Source organism: Tyto alba, unplaced genomic scaffold (assembly GCF_018691265.1).
Source record: "Tyto alba isolate M040663 unplaced genomic scaffold, T.alba_DEE_v4.0 Super-Scaffold_45, whole genome shotgun sequence".
Lineage (NCBI taxonomy): Eukaryota > Metazoa > Chordata > Aves > Strigiformes > Tytonidae > Tyto > Tyto alba.
Genome location: NW_024881321.1, coordinates 4349209 through 4372685, shown reverse-complemented (window position 1 = coordinate 4372685; position 23477 = coordinate 4349209). Strand labels below are relative to the sequence as shown.

Sequence of the window (23477 nt, the reverse complement as noted above, 5' to 3'; positions counted from 1 at the left end):
TCAGTGGAGTAAGACCTAAAAGCAAACTGTAAAGTGATGGTGTTTTTCTGTATAGATCCACCCTTTTTCCAGGTGAACAAAACCCAAGGGTCTTAAACCTCTAATAGCTGGGGGTCGCACAGTCCTGGCCATGGTGGCTGTTTTTACTGCTGTTGAGATGCATCTGCTTCCATTTTTGTTAGGATTTGAGGAGATGCCTCTGGTGTGTTTGTGAAAGGCTGTCTTACTGACATCTGAATTTTTAGTGGAATCTGACCAGCAGTATAAACTCCATCCATGCTCCCAGCTGAGTTCTGCAGACAAATACAGTTCCATTGTAAAATTAAAAGAATTTTTTAAATGTAATCAATCCTAATCAGAATAGTTTTGTTTTTTTTTTTTTTCTTTTGCTTCAGATATGCATAAAAGCATTGCCCTCCTTGGTTACTTAGATGCTTGCCTATAATTAGAAAGACAATCATATCTGAGGTGTAATACTGAGATTGTTTTCTGCAAGCCAGATGAGCAATGTCTTGCATATAGTGCCAGAAATATTCTCTGCTTGCTGCTTGTGCAGTCTCAGATGGAATATGATCTTCACAGCTGTGCAACCAGACTTCAAGGAGGATGCAAACCCGTACTGCGGAGAATTCAGAGAGCAACAGGCATGACCAGAGGTCTAGAATCTACGATTTATGAGACAAAATTGAACAAACTGAGGTTGTTTAGTGTAAGTGGGGACAAACCAAAGGGATACATCCCAGTGAAGGGATAAAGTAGAACTGCAGAGAGGAAGGTAATAAAATGCTTTCCATCTCTACAATGGATCGAAGAGAAAAAATGAGCTTAAACTGCAACAACAGAAACAGTCTAGACGTTAGGAAAACTTTCACAGAAATAGGGTCAGAGTCATAAAATAGAGACTTTGAGAGGTTATCTAAGCCCAATACCTCGTCTCAAAGCAAAACTGGCAGATGCTTTCTGTCTCCTGGCTTAAGACATTTTCAGTGCCCAGGACACCATCCCATCTCCAGACAGCCTGTTCCAATGCTTCACTGTGAGTTCCCTTTGCGGAAAACTGAGCTTAATTCTTCACTTTTTATCCACGGTAAACGATTCACCCGCCCTTTTTCCCCTCACTTTTGTTACATTTGGGCACACTGTGATGCTTCGACCCCTTTCCTCAGAGCTGCTCCCCAGGCCGCCATTTCCCCACCCACATGGGAGAGCCTCCCCTCCCCAGACCGCTCTCCCAGTTTCTCTAGATCATTCTGCGCCCTGCTGCCGTCCTCCAGCATTCCGGGATAACCCTTCCCGTACAAAGAAAGAGTAATTTTTTTTTTTTTTTTTTTTTTTTTGCGGCCGCCGTGTCGTGGGCCCTTCCTGCCCGCGGCCGCGCCGGTACCGGGACTCGAACCCCAGGCCGCCGGCTCAGCGACGCCCCGCCGCCCTGCTCCGCCAGCGGCGGAGGTTTGTCCGCCGCGGGCCGCCGTCTGCCGGCGGTGCGCTGCCGTGCGGGTCCGGGCGGGTACAGCGGCCGCGGGAGCAGGAGGAGCCGGCCGCGCGTGTCGCCCGCTCGCCCCCGTCACCCGCCCCGCCATGAGCGAGAAGGGCGAGCTGGACCTCACCGGGGCCAAGCAGAACACGGGCATGTGGCTGGTGAAGGTGAGAAGTCGCCGGCTCTCCTCCGGGCCCGGCCCGGCCGCGGCCTGTGGCGGCCGGGCCTCCCCCTCCCCGTCCCAGCCCCGCCGTGCGTGGGGCGGCGGCGGCCGGTGGGTCCCGCGGAGGAGACTGAGGCGTGGGGGGAGTCGGCCCGCGGCGTGGGGCCGGGGTTGCCCGCGGCAGGCTTCCCCGGTGCCCCTTCTCCCCCCCACACCCGTGTCCCTTCACGTGGGCGCGGGTGGTAAGCGGGACCCCGCAGGGAAAATTGGGTTACCCGGGATCAGCCCTTCCGCCCTGCTTTATTCGGGGCAGCAAAGTCTGGTAGCTTTTATTCCCCCCAAACTCAGAGCCGGGGAAAGTTTGAGCGCTCCCAAGTTGGTTAAAAAAACCCAAAACAAAACAGGGAGAATAAGCGCCTGTGTCTTGTCACGACAGCTCGCCTCGGTTCTGGAGAAACGCGGCTATAGTGAAGGTGCTACGAAAAGATATGAAGATCATCAAATCAAAGCCGAATACCTGTCTGGTGCAGGGCCGCCCTCGCGTCTGCTGCTGCCAACGAGGCCGCTGCTGCCTGCGGATCAGCTCTCTGCTCCAAAGGGCCGTTCTGTCGAGATGGCTTGGCTGCTTCTGCTGGCAGCAGCAAGCAGCGGTTTAGGAAAGAGGGGACCCACAGTCAGTGGGGGAATATGTGCCCTGGCCCCTTTCTGGTCCCCCGTGGATGTGCCCCTGTTTTTCTAGATCTGTATTTGCTCTGTCTGGGGAGAAATAGCAGCCTCCTCCTTTGGGGACAGAAGGAACAGAATCCAGCCATCAACTTGAGAGAACCTGTGGGGACAGGGTAGTACCCAAATACTAGTCCTGGGTGGTGAGTGGGTGTGACACAATTGTGCTTCAACTGCCAAAACATCTTACTGTGGCCCTCGACAGTGGTGGGGAATTTCAGACTTGTTTTGCTGTGCAGAATTTCTGGTGGTGGGGAGGTCGCCGCATCTGGCTTCCTCTTTCCTACTGACACCTGTGTGTCTGGTTTCATGAAACCATAATGAACAGTGCATAGTGCTCGAATTGTAATAGCTTATCCAGGACAATAAAAATGAAGGCTGACAGCAGAAAGCTGCAGAAGTATGTGATGATGTACTGAGTGACAGAGAGATAAAATGGCAGATGAAATTGAGAGTTGAAAAATCTAATCAGACATGCATAGAGAAAAGCTATCCTAATTATATGTCCACAGCAATTGGGTCTCTGCTGGTTGTCATTCAGGAGGAGGTTTAGGTTTTCAGTAGACGTGGATAACTCAGAATGTCATATCAAATGAGCAGATTCAACATTGGGCATGACTACAAAAGATACGGCGAACAAAAGAGAAAGTATCATTGTGCCTTCATATTGCCTGTATCCTGAATACTGTGTGTAGTTCTGGTCTCATCTACCTCATCATGGCAAGTATACAGTGGACCTAAAAACAGTATGGAGGAGAGCACCAGGGGTGATTTGGGGAACAAAGAATGCTGGCTGTGGAGGGAGCTCCTAAATACGTTGTTACCTTTCAGTCTGGCAATTTTGGAAACCTTAACAGCGGTCTGAAGTAATGAGTAATGTCACAGGTGGATAAGGAAGAAGTGAATAGGCAGAAGTAAACAGGGAAGAGTCAGTTTGAACAGGAAAATTAAGAGTGTGTCATATTAATTCATCTGATGGGTCTTAGAGCAGACAAAGCAAGTACCTTTTCACACAATATGTAGTTAAATTTTGGAACTTGTTGCAAAGGGAATTTGTGAATGTCAAAACTTTGCAGAAGCTCAAAAAGCCATTAGACAAATTCAGGCAAGAAAATAAGATTGAAAGGTTAAAAATTAATATGCTTCCACACCCCAAGACTACTGAGTAAAAGATCCTAAAAGTTAGAAGAGCGTGCCAGGGAAATACTTTTTCTTGTTATGTTCTGTTCTCATGAAGTATCCACTGTTGGCTGCATTTGGAGACAGGACACTGAACTTGCTTGCCCCTTAGTCTGATACAGTTTGGAGTTTCTTAAAGCAAGCTAGGAATTTTCAGTCACTTTTCCAGTGCTTACAGTTGGTGCCACTATGTGAGCATGGAGTGCTGCCTGGTTTAATGAGAAAACCAGACCAAAAGGAATGCTTAAATATTACTCTTCCAAGTAAGTGTTAGTGTAGTCCTTCATGTATATGGTTTGAACTTATAATTTGTCTGTCTTCTTGAATAGTAATGATAATTAAAAAAATATTGCAAGGTTCCTAGCATTGATAGACCATAGCAAGGGATGTGCAGAATTTTGTCCTTTGAATTCCTTCATACCTGAACTTGGAAACAGCCATCTGTATTACTAGGACCTTCAACACACTCAGAGGCATGACAGTGTGTAGCACCTGCACTTTTTATCTTCACTAGCTAGGATAATGAGGCTGAATTTATCCTTCCTTTGAGGGAGAGAGCAATCTATTCTGCTGGAATAAAAAACGTGGCTTATTTAATTTCCTTTTAGCATGTATTATGCTAGTGCAGGAAGTATTCCAGAAAGACTGCTTAACAGGCAATAAAAAAATGTAGTGATGAGTATTTTAGAAACATGAGCAGTAAGAGGAGGTACCAGAAATCAAGTGAGTCGCTTTACTACAAACCCAGAAAGCAACTGGAATAATTTTTTCTGTTTTCAGTGAAAGCTAAGATTGGGAAATATCGTAAGAACTGTTGGTTATGAACTCATGGTGAAGTCAAACCCATTTTGTGTTAGCCATTAGAATTGTTAATTTCTTGTTCAGTGTGGTGCTTTTTTTTTTTTTTTTTTTAATTTAATCTCCTGCATTCATCTATATTTAGAAAGATGGTATCTTTATATAATTTCTTTTTCGTATGCTCAAAGGAGAGCAAAAACATAGAACCTGACATCAGCCTTACTCAGTTCTGATGTACGTACTGCATACAGATTGCTATACAGAGAATGAGCTAATTTAATTTCATACAGAAAATTGAAAGTAGTTTGTTACAGATGGGGACTGCTTGTGTGTTTTGTTCTAAAGGCAGATAGGACGCTGTGAATAAGCTGAAAGATGCGTGGAGCAGGGGCCCTCGTGTCATACAGTAGCTGCAGGGTGCCTCGTGTACTGGAGCCTGGATGTTTGTGTGACGTGAGTAGCAAGAAGAAAACAGTGGTGTGAAGAGGTCTTAAAGTGATGCTACTTAGTATGTCAGATTTCTTCTCGTGATTAAATTATATGGTTTTTTTTTGAGAGGGGAGTGTTCTTACGTACAAATCCCAGAATCAAGGCCACTTGCCTTGAAAATGTTCAGTGGCCTTTCAGTATGGCAGGTACTCTGCCCACAAGTCAGTCTTTTTGTGGGTATGTATTTTTCAAAATCCTGCTGTGGGATCTTTGAAAATTCTTTCTGCTCTGTAAAAGCAGGTCAGTCTTGTTTTCTGTACGTTCTTTCAAACCGTGTTAAGAGCTTGAAAACTGGCTCTTCTCCATAAGTTAAACTGTTATTATTCTAAAGTTGAAAGAAAGCAGCAAATTATGATGTCTACAATGTATAAGACTTTTTTTTCATCTTTCCTGGGATTGTTTATGCCATTAGCATGGAGCTACAGTTTAGCACGTGGTTTTGAGAATACCATCTGGTTTTATCTGAAGTATCTGTGTATAGCTAGAAGTAATCCTTTGATCACAGTCCTTCATAACCTTTTTTCTTTCTCTGCATAGCCCTTGACAGCAGATAGGCCAGCAGAAAGATGATTAATTACACTCTTTGGGACTGTTTGCCATGCAGCTGAAAGAAGTATGATTGATCTGCAACCTCTTAATCTGAATAAATTCCCTGTCTGATTGTATTATATAGCAAGTCCTTCACTCCTTGTCCACTCATACTGAATGCACGTCTACCTTATTTCCTGGCAATATAAATCAGATACAGATTAGGTGCAAGCACATAATAAAATTTCTGCTGAGTCAGCTGGGGCACATGTCATAGCATTTATCTTGGCTTTAGAAAGAAAATGATATCTGATCTGGCATGAAATCCACTGCAGAAAATTACTGCTTTGAAAACTGTAGAAAAAAGATATATCAATAGATATATTTATGGCTTTTTGTTGTGCATTTGTGGCATTTTTGACCCAGTGTTAGGACTTTATGGAAACCCGGACTGACATTTAGTTTGACTGAGCAGTTGGAGGTAATCTGGATTTTGTAGTTATTCCACTGTACTTCATGGGGTGCTGTGAGACTAAATGGGAGTGCTGAGAACCAGTACCAAGATGTTTTCTGTTTTTTTTTTTTTTTTTGAAAAACAAGTAAATGCAAGGTTAATGTTAAATTCATTTGAGCTTTAGGAAGTTAGCAGGTTGCTGTGTGTCAGCAAGTTCCTGGAACAAGCTCTTCAGCTCCTCAGCTATGCAGTGAAACTTGGTTTAGTTTTATTCTCTGCACGAGAAGAATCAGACTACAAAGAGCCTCTTTGCTGATGAAACAGAAGATGCCACGGGCGTAGCTTAGTACGTTTCTCACTGGCTATGTCTCACACCATTTTTCTGCGTGGGCACAGATGTTTTCAGTAGCTGTGGACTGTGTGAGCCAGAATAAACTTTGCTGTACCAGTAAAGAACATTGCTGCAACATTAAAGAATGTAGATTTGTCCTGATGTGTCATGAGCATATGAAGAAAAAAGATATAAAATTCTGGTATCGGAGTACTTCTTTAGTATGTGGTGTTGGAACAGTAGATGATGTTTTGTTTAACAAGTCACTGTTTTGCTAGACACAGAGGCTACTGTAGGTCTTTCAGATGATGTTCTCTCTGCTGCACCCTTATTAGAAAGAAAGGGGTTTATAAGAAGTAGTAGCTTCTATTGGACTGCTTTCAGCTATTTCCTTTTGAAAAAATCTGTAACTTCCGTATCACTTGAACATCTTACAGTTAGTTTTAAATAGTCAGATATGAGATTGTCCTTATTGCCTCAGGTCTGTATTCCATCTCTTGATGTGCCATACTTCTAAACCCAGTGGCTTTTACGTATGGGGGACATTGCTCCAATCTTACATTTGTTGTACTACTGTGTTATGTTCAGTCTTTATAAAAACCATCATAGAAAAAACAGTCGTAATTGCTGAATGGTGGGGAAAAAACCCTGTGATCTGGAAAACATTGCAGTCTGTCCTTATAGCTGATTGTGCTGGCTTCTTGGAAGAAAAGGTAGACAAGGCTAGAGCTGATGCCATGTGGTGGAGCAGAGAAGGTGGAGAACTTCCTCATTCCTCTGGGGCTAAACTGAGAAGCTGGAAGTGCCTCGGCAGGGGTGGATGGATGCACGGACACACGGGTCGAGCTGGGAGCTCCTCTGTGGGGCAGGGCAGTGGCAGCCACTGGTGCTTGCCACCTTTTGAAGTCCTGGGGAACTGTGTGCTCATACAAGTGTTCAGGTTTATAGGTGTTCATCAGCGATAGCACCATATATCAAAACAAACAACCTTTTGACTTCACAGGATAAATGTTTGTCATCGTGAAGCTTGCCTGGTCTTTAAGGAGAACTGGGGTAACTCTGCTGAGCACTGGACACATTCTCCTGGCATTACTATCTCCAGAAAAAATAGAAGTGCTGTTGCTATTGCACACAGATGTGCATACATCGTGACATATGGGACACATCTGGGAGTCTGAGGAGCATGGGCGTGCGGCACAGTGGCAGCAGCAAGGTGTTGAGACTGGCCGTGGAAGTGCCAGCTGTTGGGGTCTAGTTTACCCGGCAGTAGTTAGCTGGTATTTTTTTGGCCAGCTAGTAAAGAGGTGGGCTGTGATTTCAGCTAACACTACACTGATGGGAAAAGAGGTAAAATGGGATCCTCTCGGAAAGCCAGCTTCCAGGTTCTTGGTTGGTTATGTAGGTGCCTTTACCATCCGTCATGAGCCTGGGTCACCCAATGCTGCAGATACAAAAACCTTTGTAACTAAAGGAACGTGTGTAGGTGAGTCAGCATCACTGGATCAGCTTTTACTCCTTGGATTATTGGGTTAAGCAGGGCTGCTTGTTCCTGACCTGGACTGACCTCTGCTTTGTGCAGCTCTTCGGTAGCTGCGTTGGTGAGCGAGTTGGTTTGTTCCACCCACTAAATACAAAATCAGCAGTGCTAAAATACAGAAGTCCCCCACAACTCCAAGCCAGATCAGTCTGCTCTTTCTGTATACTGACCAGCTTCACAAAGACTTTTCACAATACAGCGGAGGGGTGGAAATGAGTGATGGGAGGCAGATCTGCCTAGGTTAGTTCTGCCGTTGGAGAAGTGGACATCTGGTGGGAGTAGGGCTGTGGTTTGCTGCTCAGTGTGTCTGAGGTTCCCAAACTCTAAGCTTTCCTTTCGCAGCACCTTTTGGTCTCTGAGTTGTAAGTGCCTTACTTCTTATCATTGTGGTTGGTTGGTTGTTGTTTTTTTTTTTTTTTTTTCCTAGAGAGATTATAATTTCTAATGAATTTTTGAAAGTATAGTTTTGCCTCATAGAATTATTGGGCCTCCTTTGTTTAAGAATATGATGCTGATCTTATTTTGCCTTTCATGATTGGATAATAGTATTTGAGATTCAAGATATTATTTTTCCTGCATTTGGGAAATTTGGAACTCTACATCAGCGTTAATTTTGTGCTACATTATTCTCTTTGCTCACCCTAACAGAATATATATCTAACAGCTTGAGAAGCGGGCCCGTGTGAACCTCATGAGGTTCAACAAGGTCAAGTGCAAGGTCCTGCCCATGGGTTGAGGCAACAACCCCTGGTATCAATACAGGCTGGGGGATAAAGGGATTGAGAGCAGCCCTGAGGGGAAGGATGTGGGGGTACTGGTGGATGAAAAGCTGGACATGAGCCGGCAGTGTGCGCTCACAGCTCAGAAAGCCAACCGTGTCCTGGGCTGCATCAAAATCAGCACGGCCAGCAGGTCGAGGGAGGGGATTCTCCCCGTTGACACTGCTCTTCTGACACCTCACCTGCAGTGCTGGGTCCAGCTCTGGGGCCCCCAGTGTAAGAAGGACATGGACCTGCTTGAGTAGTTCCAGAGGAGGCCACGAAGATGGTTGGGGGGCTGGAGCAGCTCCCCTGGGAGGCCGGGCTGAGAGAGTTGGGGGGGTTCAGCCTGGAGAGGAGAAGGCTCCGGGGAGACCTTATGGTGGCCTTCCAGTGCTTAAAGGGACCTTATAAGAAAGATGGGGACAGACCTTTTAGTAGGGCCTGTAGCAACACGACAAGGGGTAATGGTTTTAGACTAAAGGAAAATAGATTCAGACTATACGTAAGGAAGAAATTTTTTATGATGAGAGTGTTGAAACACTGGAACAGATTGCCCAGAGAAGTTGTGGCTGCCCCCTCCCTGGAAGCATTCGAGGTCAGGCTGGGTGAAGCTCAGAGCAGCCTGATGTAGTGGAAGGTGTCCCTGCTCATTGCAGGGGGCACAGGACTAGATGACCTTTAAAGGTCCCTTCCAACCCAAGCCAGTCTATGGTTCTATATTGTCTGCCGTATTTAGCTCATACTGTATTCTGAAGTGGTCAGGGTAAAAACTTTTAAAGTATATACACATACATAATTTATATAGAGTTTTAAAATCTGTTTTTCTTGAAATCTGTCACCTTTTCTTAGGTCCCCAAGTACTTGTCACAACAGTGGAATAAAGCTTCAGGAAGAGGCGAAGTGGGAAAACTAAGGATTGCCAAGTAAGCCTTTACTGTACCTTTATTGGTTGCAATTCTTAGAAGTTATCTGCAGTAGAATAGATTATGTTGCACCGTTTATGATACATAATCCTGTTTCTTGAAAACATTGTGCATATTTCTCTGATACATGAATGGTACTTGTTTGTATAGTGAGTATGAATGTAAATCATGAAATTACACTGGGGAGTGGATTTATCCCGTTACATGATGTTTGATTTCTTAAATGCAAGAAATATGCACATCTAACTGTAGAATGTTCTTTAACTTTTGCTATTTTGCTGCTTCTGTTCTCACCTGCTGACTTTTCCCATTTATTCTTGGGCATCAGCATAAATTTGAGCAGCTCAGGAGTAAAAATGAATAACAAAACTAGAATTTGAATTTGCTGTTTTATCAGAGAAACTAAACTTGTGGAATTAGATTATGGAAACTAAAACATTAAATATTTTCTTTTGCAGAAATCAAGGAAGAACAGAAGTAAGTAATTACTAAATACAAAGGCTGTGAATGTGTTACATTTTGAATTCTAAGAACTGTTTAGAACATGCTGGTTTCTAATGTCACATCTTTTTTGTTACATCTGTAATGAAACATTGTACCACAGAATCAGGAGGAGAGAATTCTGTTCATAGCTCTGCCCATAGATTTACCATGGGACTTTCATCAGGTCTCTTTGTTCCCTAAGTTTGTTTACTTCACCTGAAAGCAGCAATCAAAGTAGCGACCTTCTCTAAATATTTTGAGATGTGTTAGTGCAAAGGGCTGTCTGAGAACTAAGGAGGATGATGATAAAGCAAAACACGTTGGAGTTGGAGGGTTGCAATTTCAGAAAATATTCTGTCTTATATTTGGAATTTGGTCCTATGAAATAGAAAGCAACTTGAAGATTTTTCTTTACGCAAAGGTAACAGCTTTTTTTTAGCAGCCTCAGTAAATTATAGTAACTTCCCGTATCTTTTACAGGAGATGAGGGAAGTTGCATTAGTTAGAATTAATTCAAATACCATGTAGGTCTGTCACTGAAGTGGAAGAAACAGTGGACAAAAAGACAGCAAGGAGGCAAGCTCCATTTGCCATTTGATAACCTGGCCAAGCTCCTTTTAGAGTAAGTGGAGAGAGTTCTACTGGAGGTTTGGATGTTTGATTGGATTCTCCTAGGCTGGAATACAAGCCAACCTCCTTAATTTTGTTAGCCCGACACCAAAATCTTGATATTGATGAGAGCCACAAAGCTCATTTTGCAGTCTGTCTAGAGCCAAGTGGTGAGGAACCCCCTGAGAACGGGTGACTTCCCGGGGACCTTACTGCTGCATGGCAGAATGAGGCCAAGCAGGACGTACAGGAAAAGCACACAGTGCTGGTCTGAAATAGCCCTCTTCAGGTTTCTTGATGTGTCCTGCAGTTAGGGGTTCTGGCCACCCAGTCCTCCCAGTACCTCCTCAGCTCCTCTATTGAACATACAATGTAAACATAGCAAAGGAGCCGTATTTGAACCTCTCCTGGGCTACGTGCAACTGAGGAGTCCCCGGGCTAGTAACACTTGTCGTGGTACATTAGCACTTTTTCTGGAACTCGGCTGGCTGTGTGAAACATTTTAAAGCCCTCATGCTGAACAGTGTCTGAAAACCTATTATGCCTTACGTTTTAATAAGTAAAATCGAATCTTTCTCTGACTTCAGGAGGAAGTAATTTACAATCTTTTAAAAGATGAGTAAATTTTATTAAGTACATGAAAGCTTTGGATTATATATTTCAACAAGAGATCAATATAGTAAGACTCTTATCCCACTCAATGTTTTTGAAATGAAAATGTCGTATACTACTTGTGTTTTCTCTCTTTTTGTTTCCCCATAACTTGTAAATCTGTGTAACTGGGTCTGTTTAGTAACACTGTGGTAATTGTGACTGTTAGGTGTCATTTACTTTGAATGAAGAGCTTGCAAGCATCAATGATATTGGAGGAAAACCTGCTTCAGTCAGTGCACCAAGGGAACATCCATTTCTTTTGCAAAGTGTGGGAGGACAGACCTTAACAGTTTTCACAGAAAGTTCAGTAGGTAAGTTAGAATTAAAGTTACTTGTTATGATTCCAGTGTATATCATTTCAATAAACAGAGTGCTGTAAAGGCCAGAAGACTCAGAAATCAGATTTTTGTCTCTGTTTTGTTGTTATCTGCATACATAAAGCTGTTGTACTCTTTTTTTTTTGTGTCTGTCTCTCTTCTTCGTATGATTGAGCAACTAATATAAGTTCTCCACATGGGGTTATCGTGTATATTTCAGCTGTGGGTCTGCTGAAGAGAACAGAGAGAGCATGGAGTGCGGTACACTGTGTATTCCCCTTTAGGGTTTTCACTGGAAAAAATGTTCTTGTGTTCCCATGTGCTTTTGGGATCAACTAATATATTTTCTTTCTCTTTGAATTGGTCTCTGCTGTGAGAATGCCGATTCTTCCTCTGTCCAGTTGAACAGATGCATTTTAGCAATAAATCCATCTGTTAATCACATTTTCTTTAAGTCTATATGGTTTAAGTGTACTAAAGCTTAATAAGGTCATAACACCAAACAGTGCAGCCATAAGGTTGTAATTTTTCTCACTGGATTTCACCTGTTTGGCCTGCCTTAAGTTCAGCTCAGTAGCTGTATGAGTGATTAGGGTATTGAAGACCATATGTCCTAACTTGCATGTTAGACTTAAGGGACATAGTAGTGTCACAATGTACAGTAAGTTCGCAGACTGCCTTGCATGGAACTCTCGTGTGCTGTAAGGTTTTTACTAAAATTACATGGTTGTGTTCTGGATGTTAGAGAAGGAAGGTGTCTGCAGAGCGTATCTCGTTGTCTGCAGAAAGTGTCTCAGTTTCAGGCACTGAAGACAAATAATAATCCCCAGAAGACAAATAGTAGTAATATTGTTTGATACTCCTGCCTTCTGTGGGGCAGAAAACTACAGCATGACCAGCTTCTGATGTTTTGATGTTCATAGGCTGGCAAGTATTTGCTGTGATGGCAGTGTGATGCTTTATTAAATAAATAAAGGAGGGAGAATTTTAACTCACAGGACAGAGTTAGAATATTTAGTAAGTTTGATCACCTCCTTTTAAAAACCTATTTTAAAGATTTAATGGCTGAGCATTGAGATATTAAGGCACAGGTAGCATGGCTGTCTCAGTTATATTTAGAAATACAGGCTCTTATGCTACAACTCGGGCACTTCTCATTTGTTTTTACTTTCTCTGAAACTAATGTAATCGTGTTATTGGTTTTTCACTTAAAAAAAAAATTGAATTTTCATGTGTATGACTTGTAACACTTTAAAATGATTTATATTTAAAATGATTTATAATTCATAGATTACAAATGTGGAAAGAGATAGGGAGCGAGTTTTCAAGAATGTTGCAGGCATTTTAGTAGTACCTCATGCTTTTTTTTTTGTTTCTCTGTGCCACAACCTCAGAATGCTTGACAAAAGAGAGCGATTTCAGGTGTGAAGCTGTGCTTAGAGTATACGTTTAATGACTTTTGCATATTTGGTGTAAATCCCATGGGATTTTGGTTCCCAAGACACCTTTTGATACAAAGTATTGCTTCAAAAACCTCAAATGTTAACTTAAGCTTCAGTGGGTGCTAATACTTAACTTAAATGTGGAGTATTTGTCATCAGTTAGAATGAAAGTCCTTAGAATGTGATAGCTAGAAGCTGCCCATTTATTTCTGTTTTGCCATCTGTAATACCAGTGTCTAGAAACCTTTAGGTACTTAGAAGCTGTCCAATTTTTATTTAATCAATTAAAAAATTTGCATTTCTTAGCAACTAGAAAATATTTTAGGACCATGGATCTATTGAGTAGAAGTTTTTATATTAATCAGGAGCAAAGGGTAGTTAGGGAAATGAGAAATGTTTGGAATGAAGCACTGAATAAGCACAGACCCTGTCAGAATAGTTTTTGCTTGATATTAGCAAGTATAACATGCAGTCAGTGAATTTTCATGAAACTTGCATAAATGCAAAATGGCTAAAATGTGTTGCTGTTGTTTTAAAGCCGGCGTTGGCAGTACAATCAAAAATAAACTTTAATGTGCTTTTCGTGCATTACTTTTTTTGGTTATAAAGATGAATGTGACACAAATATTCCAAATTCCAGTCAGGTTTCTTGCAGATACCATGTTCCTGCAGCCACACTCTTGTGTTTAAATGTGTATCGCCAATATGTTTTGAGCTCCACGGCCAATTTCAACAAATTTTGTAGTGAATTATGGCTAGTGTGAAAACAGGTGTCTGAAGAGTGGAACGAAACTATATGGATATCCCAACTGAAAGAAAGGCTGTTACCCTATTTGATGCCAGAAAGTCCACATGGAAAAAAACACTAATTATATCAACCATGGAGAAAGACTCAATAAAAACATACACATCTTTACACATCAGTCAATCCGCAGTAAGAGTCATAGAAAACTGAAATGTATTCATTCTTATGTTCACAGACCAGTATTTGTCTTCAGATTATAATTAGCATATTTTTGTGAAAAGCACTGGTGATCTTGTTCCTTTTTCTTCTGCGAAGTGCACCACGTGACAGAATCAATGTGCCAGTTTGAACCGTGGGCCAAAGATTAAGCTGGTATGGAACTGCAGATGGCATTGCTAATGTTGCATCTGGAAGGATGCGTTTGAGGAATTATGCAAGTGAAATATGGATAAAAAAGTCTTTAATGCACTATTGCTTTCAGCCAATACCCTTCTTGAGGACTGAATTTACCTAAAATGTAGCAAATGGCATAAAACAGTTGCGTTTCTTTTGAAAAGGGTGGGGTTTTTTTGCTTGTGGGTTTGGTGTTTTGTTTTGTTTTGTTTTGTTTTTCTGGTTATTGGGAGCACATTAACAGCCCTAAGATCTATTCTGTGTGCTGTCCTCTAATCCTGGGATCCGTATGTTCTAGTGACCATTTTTCTGATGGTCTTTCAGAAAATGAATGAGGGATGACAAAGCTGCCTCTGAAATATTTTGTAATATTGGAAGATGCTGCAAGGGAGTTTACATATTCTGGATAATTCAGCACTTCACATTGACTTGTCAGGTCACTTAGAGCAAGTGAAAGACATCAAATTTGACAAGTAATTTAATATTTTCTGCATGATGTAATTTCTAGACTTCTGAGTGGATTTTCTGTGGGTTTTGTTTTGTGTTAACTGAACTTATATATGAACTGAGCTAATATAAAGCTGTATAAAGTGGATCCCATCCCAGATCCCATTAAAAATCTGGTCTATGCTGGCTTTCACACATGGTGCACTTTCTGTTTAGACTATCTCTGGAGTTTTTCCTGTTTCTTTTCTCTTTCTGTATTTTGAAATAGCTCTAATGAAGAATACAGAGTAGTACAATGCACTCCAAAAGTAGTAGCTGCAAAATATCTCCTTTCTTCATTTGCAAGGCTGCTTGCACATGTGAGACATTGCATTGTTTTCATTGCTGGGCAAATCACTAAGACCTGTGGTGGTGTTCCTGAACATCAGTTTATCAAAATTGCCGGGAAGTGTGGCTTCTCTGATGACTGCAGAGAGATCCAAAGCACAGTTGTCTCTTCTGTCTAGGTCTTGCTGTCTAGGCTGGTTTCAGTATTATTTCTGCATTAAATATGAACTACATTCTGTTCCATAAACATCACCATATGTACATCAACAGTTGCTATGCAACAATGCTATTTGTGCTTCCAGTCATTTTATCTTATCTTTGTCATCAGCTATCATAGTTGTAATTTTTTGGGCGGGAGGAAAGGAGAGCATTTTACATACATTTCAATGTGTTGTACTGAACAAAATGTGTTTTTCTTATGTGTGTATAGCCAGGGAACTGTCTAGGGGCAAGTCATGGGTTTGATGTGTTTGATTAAAATTGTTTTTTTCTGAGCTTCCTACTGGCAGACACCCTGGCATAAAGAAGTGCTATAATTTGACAATTTCTTGGTTGAAGGAATGGGAACATGCTTTGTTAAACATTTAACAGTGAACTTTTCTGATTGTGATTATAAATTAATTCCCTTACTGTTTTAATTGCCTGTTGCTTAATTTTTCTGCCAGCAGGTAGTTTAGGGATGCTGGCTCAAAATATAAATAAAAAATAAATCGATGTTGTAGATAATGATAAAGCTTTCTTACTGAGCTAGTTCTTGGGAAAATGTGCTACTAATGTGACTTGGGAAAACACAGACCTTGGCAGGCAACAGCGTCCCTAACTGTAAAGGACTGATGAGTGGGGAGGAAGATTTTACACTGTAGGCACAAATAAAGTACATTTCTGTAAAGTTGGGTGAGATGACTCATTTTATTGAAATTTTGACTACATCTTCACAACTCCCCCTTCATAAGCGGAGTTGCCTTAATGCCTATTTTAATGACTTAAATTCCTTCATGCTTGTTCCATCTTACTGAAAGTAAAAAGTGTTCAGAGAATTCCATTGACAGAATGACTACCAGACCTTTGTTTCTGAGCAGCATTCATGCATGGATTGTTCCACTGTTTCATGCTTCACAGAAGATTGCTGGCTCTTAACAGTGCATTCTGTAGTTTTCCGAGTCTTCTCGTCTTTCAAAATCTCAGCTCATGAAATTCAATTTTTTTTATGTTCCTGTTCAATAATACATATAACTCTTGCTTATGAACCTTAGAGCAGCTCCTTTATTCCCACACCCCTTGAATATCCTTCCCTTGTTTTGGGTTGTGTTTTTTTTCCTTTATACAGCTTCTCATATATGAAAGGACCTTTTCTGAGGTTGCACGTGAATCATGCCTACTATATAACTTACAATGCGTGATTGTATTCCAGTGAAAATGAATAGTCAGAGATTTGTATTCTGTATTTTGTATATTGGTATTTTGAATTATCGGATATATCCCGCCATTTAAAGAAATGTGAAGAGAAGAGACGCTAAAAAGAATCCTGGAAAGATGTTTCTTTCTTTCTTTCATTAAAGCCATTACTCCTATAATTACATTTAATTATTTCCAGTGAAATACGTAGTGCTCAGAATCTTGATGCCTTGTGATACGACTAATCTTATTAGATGTGTGTTTGACTTCTCAAATTTTTCATCAAATTCTTATTTAGGAAATAAATGCCCTCCCCCATCATTCTGCCATCTTAGCTCTTAGCTCTGCCTACTGAGGAGTTTTGATGTATACCTGTCCACTTTAACAGTAATTTCAAGTTGTCTCTATTTCTTCAGGCTGTCACTTAACCACACGTTCCAGTCTCCAAAATGCTTTGGAGTCTTAATGCTTCTTTGTTCCTTTATGTACTTCAGTCTTTCATGGACTGTTAGCAGAAGAGGAAAACCTATCAGCAGCTTCATGATCAAAAGAAACAGAAGCAATAGCAGCCTTTCAGATCTCTGGCATTTATGCAAATATACAAATATTTGTGAGGATCATAAAGAAGATGTAACCCATGATCAGAAAAGCAGAATATGTGACTCAAGCTAGTCTAATTACAGACGGCATTTTGATGGGTCAAGATTTCATATGTATTACTGCTACACATGGTCCAACGGTTTAGAAACCAACGGTGACTGCTTATATATCATCTCTCTTCTCCATCTCTAAAAAATGGAAATTATATTTACTTCATATGAGTGTTGTGAGGATTAACAAATTACTGTAAAGTGGGTTCAGCTGGCTGGCAGGGGTAAGATCCTAATTTTCTTTTCATTTTTGTTATTAAGGCTATAGGCTGTACAAACACTGTACATACTTAAACAATTGAGGATATAATGCACAAAAAACATGGTAGGTTAGAATGGGCTCAGTGTGATGGAAATAGAATTGGCTTTCTGTCCACTTAATTGACTTAAAATGTCTTTTTTTTTTTTAATCTCACTGATGTATGTGTAAAAAAAAAAACAAAACAAAACAACCCAACACCCACCCCCCCTCAAAAAAAAAAAAAAAAACCCCAAACAGAAAAATCCAAACCAACCAACCCCAACCTGTTGACATTTGTCTGTGAATCTTGCATGTGGTGGAGGAGGCTGAGCAGCTGTAGTCTGCATTGATAAAATACATTGAGTAGACATAGTGCAACTTCCTTTACCTTCTTCATGATTGTACTGAGAAGAATTTTAAAGCAGAGACATGACCTAATCATAACAAAAAGAAACTGTCTAATAATGAGAAAAAAACCACCACTTTTTTGCAAGGCTTGAATGTTGTCTGTTTTTTTTGTCTCTGCTGCTGAAGGCAGATTCTGTTGATACATAGAAGCAAACACACACATTCTCCCTGCAGACATGATCCATGTTTATTGTTATTTGAATCAAAGATGCTATTAACAATTTTGAAGTGTTATGTCTTAGGCAGTAGTTTTGACTAGGTAGATAGCCTTTCACTGAAACAGAGTTTGAGAGAAACAGCTTTAAATCCTGCTGCTTCTTACGTCTCAGACCAGGTGGGGGTTGATATCTTAGTATGTTTGCACGTTCTTTGTTACATCCTCTTTGCTTCTTGTGTGTGTACTGGATGTTTCCTTAATTAAGTTACAATTCAGTTAAGAGTATTGTTTGGGTAATAACATTATGCCGTAAATGTGCTAAATACACACAAAAGATGTCAATGAGAAAAGACATGGGTTTTGGCAAACAGGCTATCCTGCATTTATATCTGAAAGTTGACAGGGATCTTAACTGACTTTGTGAATTCTCACGGGCAGGAAGAGGCCATATAATGATGTTTTGTCGTTGAGAAGGCATTTGCCTTCAGCTGCTGAGACTAATGACAGCTACCAGTAAAGAAGGATCTGTGACATAACGCTTTTTCCATTTGCATTAGTCCTCAGGCTGTTAGCCATCTTAATGAGAAAACAGGGCCATCAGCCATGAAAGCCAGCAAGAATCAGTTATAAGAAGGAGGTTTTGTAAAATTTTTCCTGTTTTCAGTTCTGTTAATACCCAGCCTGTAAATGACAGAAATGATCAAACTAACTGAACTCAAAAATTATTCTGAGTTAGAGCAGTAATTCACTCTCACCTATAAGTAAATAGTCTGTAATGATAGCTGTGACATGTCTGAGTTGAAAGCTAAAGACAAGTATATTTTGCCATTTTTAACTGTATTTCAGATAAGTGAAAATGTTCTTTTCATTGTCTACCTTAGAAGATGTGTAAAAAGGAGAAATACAGGAGGAGCAGTCAAATTTCAGGTTGACAAATTTATGTAGGGGTTTAATTTCATAGGACTTGGTAAGTGTTAGAACTCAGTTTACCAAAATACATCTGCCAGCTGCCACTTACTGAAATGTGGGATTGGAATTTCATGCAGAAAGCTGTTTCTGAATCTGACTCTGCCATTCACCCAAGTGATAATTTTTTGGCAAGTCACTTTGCAACACTTGTGTCTAGGTTTTTCCTTCATACATACTTTGATTCTCTGTTCTGTGAAACAGGAGACATTTCTGATTATGTGTATTTTTTGTACCTAACAAGTTGGTCTATAGTACCGTTTGAGGGCCAATGATCAGAAAGGGAAAAGACTGAAGAAATACATTCTTGTGTCATCTGCAGAAAAGGTAGAGGAGAGGTTGATCAAGTTCAAAAATTTACCTAATGCCAATTAAGAGCATTCTTTTGCAGATTTTTTTTTTTTAATATACAAAAATAATATTCATTAGTCTAGGGCGACCAGTGAGATAATGGATGCTATTCATTGCTTAAGCACAATCCTACTACTGATTTTGTATAAATGTGTAACTTTATTCTTGAAGAGCTCAATCAGAGGTGTAATAGAGTTCCCTCATTTAAGTTGTGAGTTTGGGCACGAAAGGAGATTTTTTTGTTGTTGCTCCTGGTGGCAAATTATTTTTCAGAAAGTAAATTTATAAACATTAATCAAACCCAGTGACTGTGATTTTATCATAATTTATAATTCTTTGCTTTGCAACCCACTTTTTAGACATACTTTCAAATAATCAACACAGAAACGTTATGTTTCCTTTTTTGTTCATTTGTATTTTTTTCCAGAAAGCCAACCAGAAGAAAAACCAGAAAGCAGCAGTGCTGGTGAGTATGGACACTTTCTTTGACACGCTTAAGAAATCACTTGTGACTTCAGCTTTTCAGTTTTACTTTTCAAGAAATTGATAGATTACAATAAAAAAAAGTCTTTTTTGTTATATTTCTAGTGTAGAATGTCATAAAATTGAAAAATTACTTCATATATCTGATGCAACCAAAAGCTTAAATTATTATTTTTTTTTAATGAAGGGGAATAAAATAATGAGGGAGAGATTTAGAAATTTAATGTTTCTTGGAACGTTATTTTTGATTTTATTTTATTGCTCAACTTGTTGGTGTTTGTTTTTTTTTTTTTTTTATTAAGTTCATTGTCTGTATTTTTTAGTTTGGATTCTTTCTTCTTGTTTGGAAAGTTTGCAGCAAATTTCCAAAACTTTTGTTATTTGATTATAGTTGCATAGACTAAGCAGTCAGAAAAATAGTGTTCTTGTATTGTACTTCATTCAGTTTTTCTAATGAAAATAAAATTCTTGTGAATGATTTATACATTCTTTGGAAACAGTCAAAAATGGTTAGTTCACTGATATTACTTATCAGTTACATGTTAGTTAGTCCAATGATGTCTTAAGTACAGTTAAAAATTCTAATTTGCTTCTCAAACTGCAATTGCTATAGTAAAAGCTTTCGGGTTTTTTTACACAGTTCAGAGTAGCAAATAAAAGTATTGCCCATTGATTGGTATTTTTTTGTGTGATGGGCAACATACTTATATCAGATAAGATACCAGCCTTAGAAATCTAAAGATTTTTATTTCAGGTCTGAGCTAGTCTGTGCAGGCTTCCTTTACAGCCACTGAAGAGACAGTTCCAGAAAATCTTACTCTCACATAGATATGTGCAAGTTTAATTTTCTAGCAGCTCGAGCAGAGCTTTCTTGAGGCTGTGTATTCCCAGCCTGCACCCTTCTTTTCTGCTAAATCCTTCGGGCTTACATTACTGAAATTCCCAGATAGGTACACGACAGCATGAGACTCTTACAGTGTCAAGTAGGGTTTAATAAAAATCCCCTTTTTTGCTTTTATTAAAGAGATGTTTCAAAAATATCATTAACATAGTAGCGCAAATAAGTGCCAATGTTAGCAAGAGCCTGTGAACCTGGGAAACGAGACACAGCTAATACAAAATATATAGACAAATCTCAGTTTTGTTAGTAGAGGGATTACGTCTGATTAAATAGTACTGGGACTGGGCTGACACTTGTAAGTGGTAATGGCAGAGATAGCTGATGGACTGGAAGGAGTCTCATGCCCTGCCTTTCTTAAAAAGCAATTCCTAAACATAAGACTAATGCTAGTGGGTTTTCAAATATCTTCTTGAAAGTAATTTTTCAGACACTTTAACATGGAGATGTCTGTTTTTTCTAGTACTTAACTTCTGTTTGAATTCCGTTTCAGCATCAAAAGCTGTCAGAAGTGTATACGTTGTGGCTGTCTGGGAGTAGGGTTTGGGTTTGTTGTTTTTTTTTTTTTTTTCAGGGAATTCTTTATAATATTGAGGTGCTTTTTATTATGCTGGTTTAAGCATGTCAAAAGACTAATGTTAGAAATGTTACAGTCTGTAGACATGTACTGAATACAAGGTGTGTTTTATAGCTTGCAGTTTTTCTCAGTTACTCATTAAAACCTGTTCACTGATTATATGTTAATTGTGGTGGTAATTAAGGTTATGAAGGGCTACTTTCTAGAGATTAGTAGTTTATACCACTTGAAAACAGACTCACTGCTGTGGGATGTCGCATGTAAAGCAGATCTTGAGAGTTTAACTGCTAAAATTAATCAGAATTTTGATACTTAACATCGCATTTCTCTGATGTTCTTAAGTTGTAGGGATTCACCCTTGGTTTTGCTTGGCTTTTGGGTTTTTTATTCTGTTCTGGTTTGCCTTTGAATTATTGTATTCTCTGCTCTTCACTCTTGGTGTGTCTCCTCCTTGTTCTGCAAATATTTTGTAAGATGGCCACGTGTTTAGTTGTTTGTATTTTTGCTTCGATCAGAAGAATGAATTCCTGTCTGCCGTGGGCTGTGTAAATATGCTGACGGGTGCTAAACCCATTGGATGTAATCAAGCTGGTTGTAGATTCAGTTTCTGAGTGATGGTAGTTGGTTACACTGGGGCATTTGAAGGAGGACTCACAGCCATCAGTTGTGCTTATTTGCTTATCCACTTTTTTCCTCAAAATCATTGTGAAACTCAGATGACCTTTTCCAAACTACCTCTCAAGTAATTCAGGTTATTGAGTGCTCCATTTTGTGTTAATCTACTTTATCTTGGCTTACAATAAGTACTTTTAAGTCAAAGATGATGTTTTCTATGTATTTATGTAGCATTTTAGCATAACGAGAACCTAATGATTGCTTTTGGGTATTGCTGTAATTAAAATATGAAAGGTTTATTTGTAGTAAGAGAGTAAATAAAGAGGATAGGTGAGATAAATAACATTTAGAAATCCTTTGATTTACATCCTTAAAAAGTTCCCCCACCTTTTTACATTGGGAGAGTACTGCCAATCTTCAGAATTTCTTATGTCATAAATCATTACTATTCTGTATGACATTTTACATCACATATTTTGTTGGGATGGTTGTAAACCACTTACCAAAAGGTGAGATAGGGCCAGTGTTGCTACTTGATACCATTTGGAGAGAGATAAAGGGATACTGGGTCAGACCAAAGATCATCTAGCTGGTGTCCTGTCCTCTGTGGTGGTCACTAACAGATGCCTTGAGAAAAGTGTAAGAACAATGCAGAAGCATAGTGATAACTCCCCCAAATACTTCCAGTCTCCACTGATTCATGGCTCAGAGAGATCCAGAGCCGGGGGTGATGGTGTTGTATTTAACAGGCCCTCGTGGACTTTCCTTCTATGAAGCATCCCTGTTGCTTGAGCCCATGTAAACCTTTAGTATCTGTAATAACTTGAGTGATGCTACGGTTACAGTCAAAATATTCAGGAATCAGGACATATGTGAAACGAGTTTACCTAAACTAAATTTGAGCTCCTGTTGCATATTATAATTTTAGATCACATTTTCTGTACAGAAATCCTATTTGATTAGTTTTTGTGATAAACAGTGCTTGCTGATTTTAGTGCCTGAAGACTGATTTATGTTCAGTGTGAAAGGAACATAGCAAATTACATACTCGGCTAAAGGAAAAGAGAAATGAGAATTGGCTTTGTCTGTTCCTGTATGATGATGAGCAAGTGATTTAAACCCAACTATGTGTGTGTAGCGGCTGTTTGGTTATGGCTTTGCTCACACCTACCTGTAAGTGCTGTCGGTGGTGACAGAAGCTGTGAAAACCAAGCATTTGTGCCAGTTAGTGTGACCTGCTCCCCACCCCTTACCCCACCTCCCTGTTCCAATAAAAATACCCAGAAACTGCTGCCCTGAGCCTGTGTAGTCTGTTGAGAGCGAGATAGTGGAGAAATGCATTCTCATGTAAGAGCAGATGTAATTACGTACTGTCCGCGTGGAAGTGTGTTAAATGAAAGTTGCATGGTCAGCAGTTGATTATAATGTTGGCTAAGCTTTGAGAATGTAGTTTTGAAAGCATAGTGTTGCTTTCTGTGTGTGTGTGTGTGTCAGCTCTGTACACAAGCTACGGATGCATCCTTTTCTTCAAGACTGTTTACATCAGGGAGTGTTCCATGAAACCTACTGGTTGAAATTCCTGAACCTTCTTCAAGCCAAATGAACTCTTGTTGTATCCAAATTTCATCTCTTAAAGTCTTTGATGTAAGTTTATATCAAATAGCAGCCCTCAGTACTTAACATGATTTAGAACAAGGTGGTAGTCATCTCTCTTCCCTAAACCTGCCAGTGAGTAGTACAGGTGCCTTCTAGTGAAGGGAGAGGCACCACTGGGGCCATTACCAGTTTGTCTTTGGTTAAAAGGAATAAATTATCTGAACTGCTGCAGAAAATATAGTGTGAACCTACTGTTAACATTTTGCCAGTTGTGAATGTACATGTTTGACTGCAGACATAAATATACAACACTTGAACTGTCTGTAGATCACACTTGCTTCATTTTTTGATGTTGCAATA

The 23477-nt window shown here is 40.0% G+C and overlaps 1 protein-coding gene across 2 annotated transcripts in view; it reads left to right on the top strand.

Moving 5' to 3' along the window:
- The first annotated feature begins 1312 nt into the window (after nucleotides 1-1312).
- Nucleotides 1313-23477, top strand: part of GTF2F2 (general transcription factor IIF subunit 2) — a 94422-nt gene continuing 72257 nt past the window's right edge. Inside the window, exons 1-5 of one of the 2 annotated variants that reach the window (XM_042806177.1) lie at nucleotides 1313-1644; nucleotides 9290-9363; nucleotides 9822-9840; nucleotides 11276-11420; nucleotides 19376-19414. In XM_042806177.1, the coding sequence (XP_042662111.1) occupies nucleotides 1579-1644; nucleotides 9290-9363; nucleotides 9822-9840; nucleotides 11276-11420; nucleotides 19376-19414 (343 nt within the window). In that variant the 5' untranslated portion in view covers nucleotides 1313-1578. The remainder of the gene's footprint in view (nucleotides 1645-9289; nucleotides 9364-9821; nucleotides 9841-11275; nucleotides 11421-19375; nucleotides 19415-23477) is intronic. The other variant, XM_042806176.1, reaches the window with a different exon arrangement.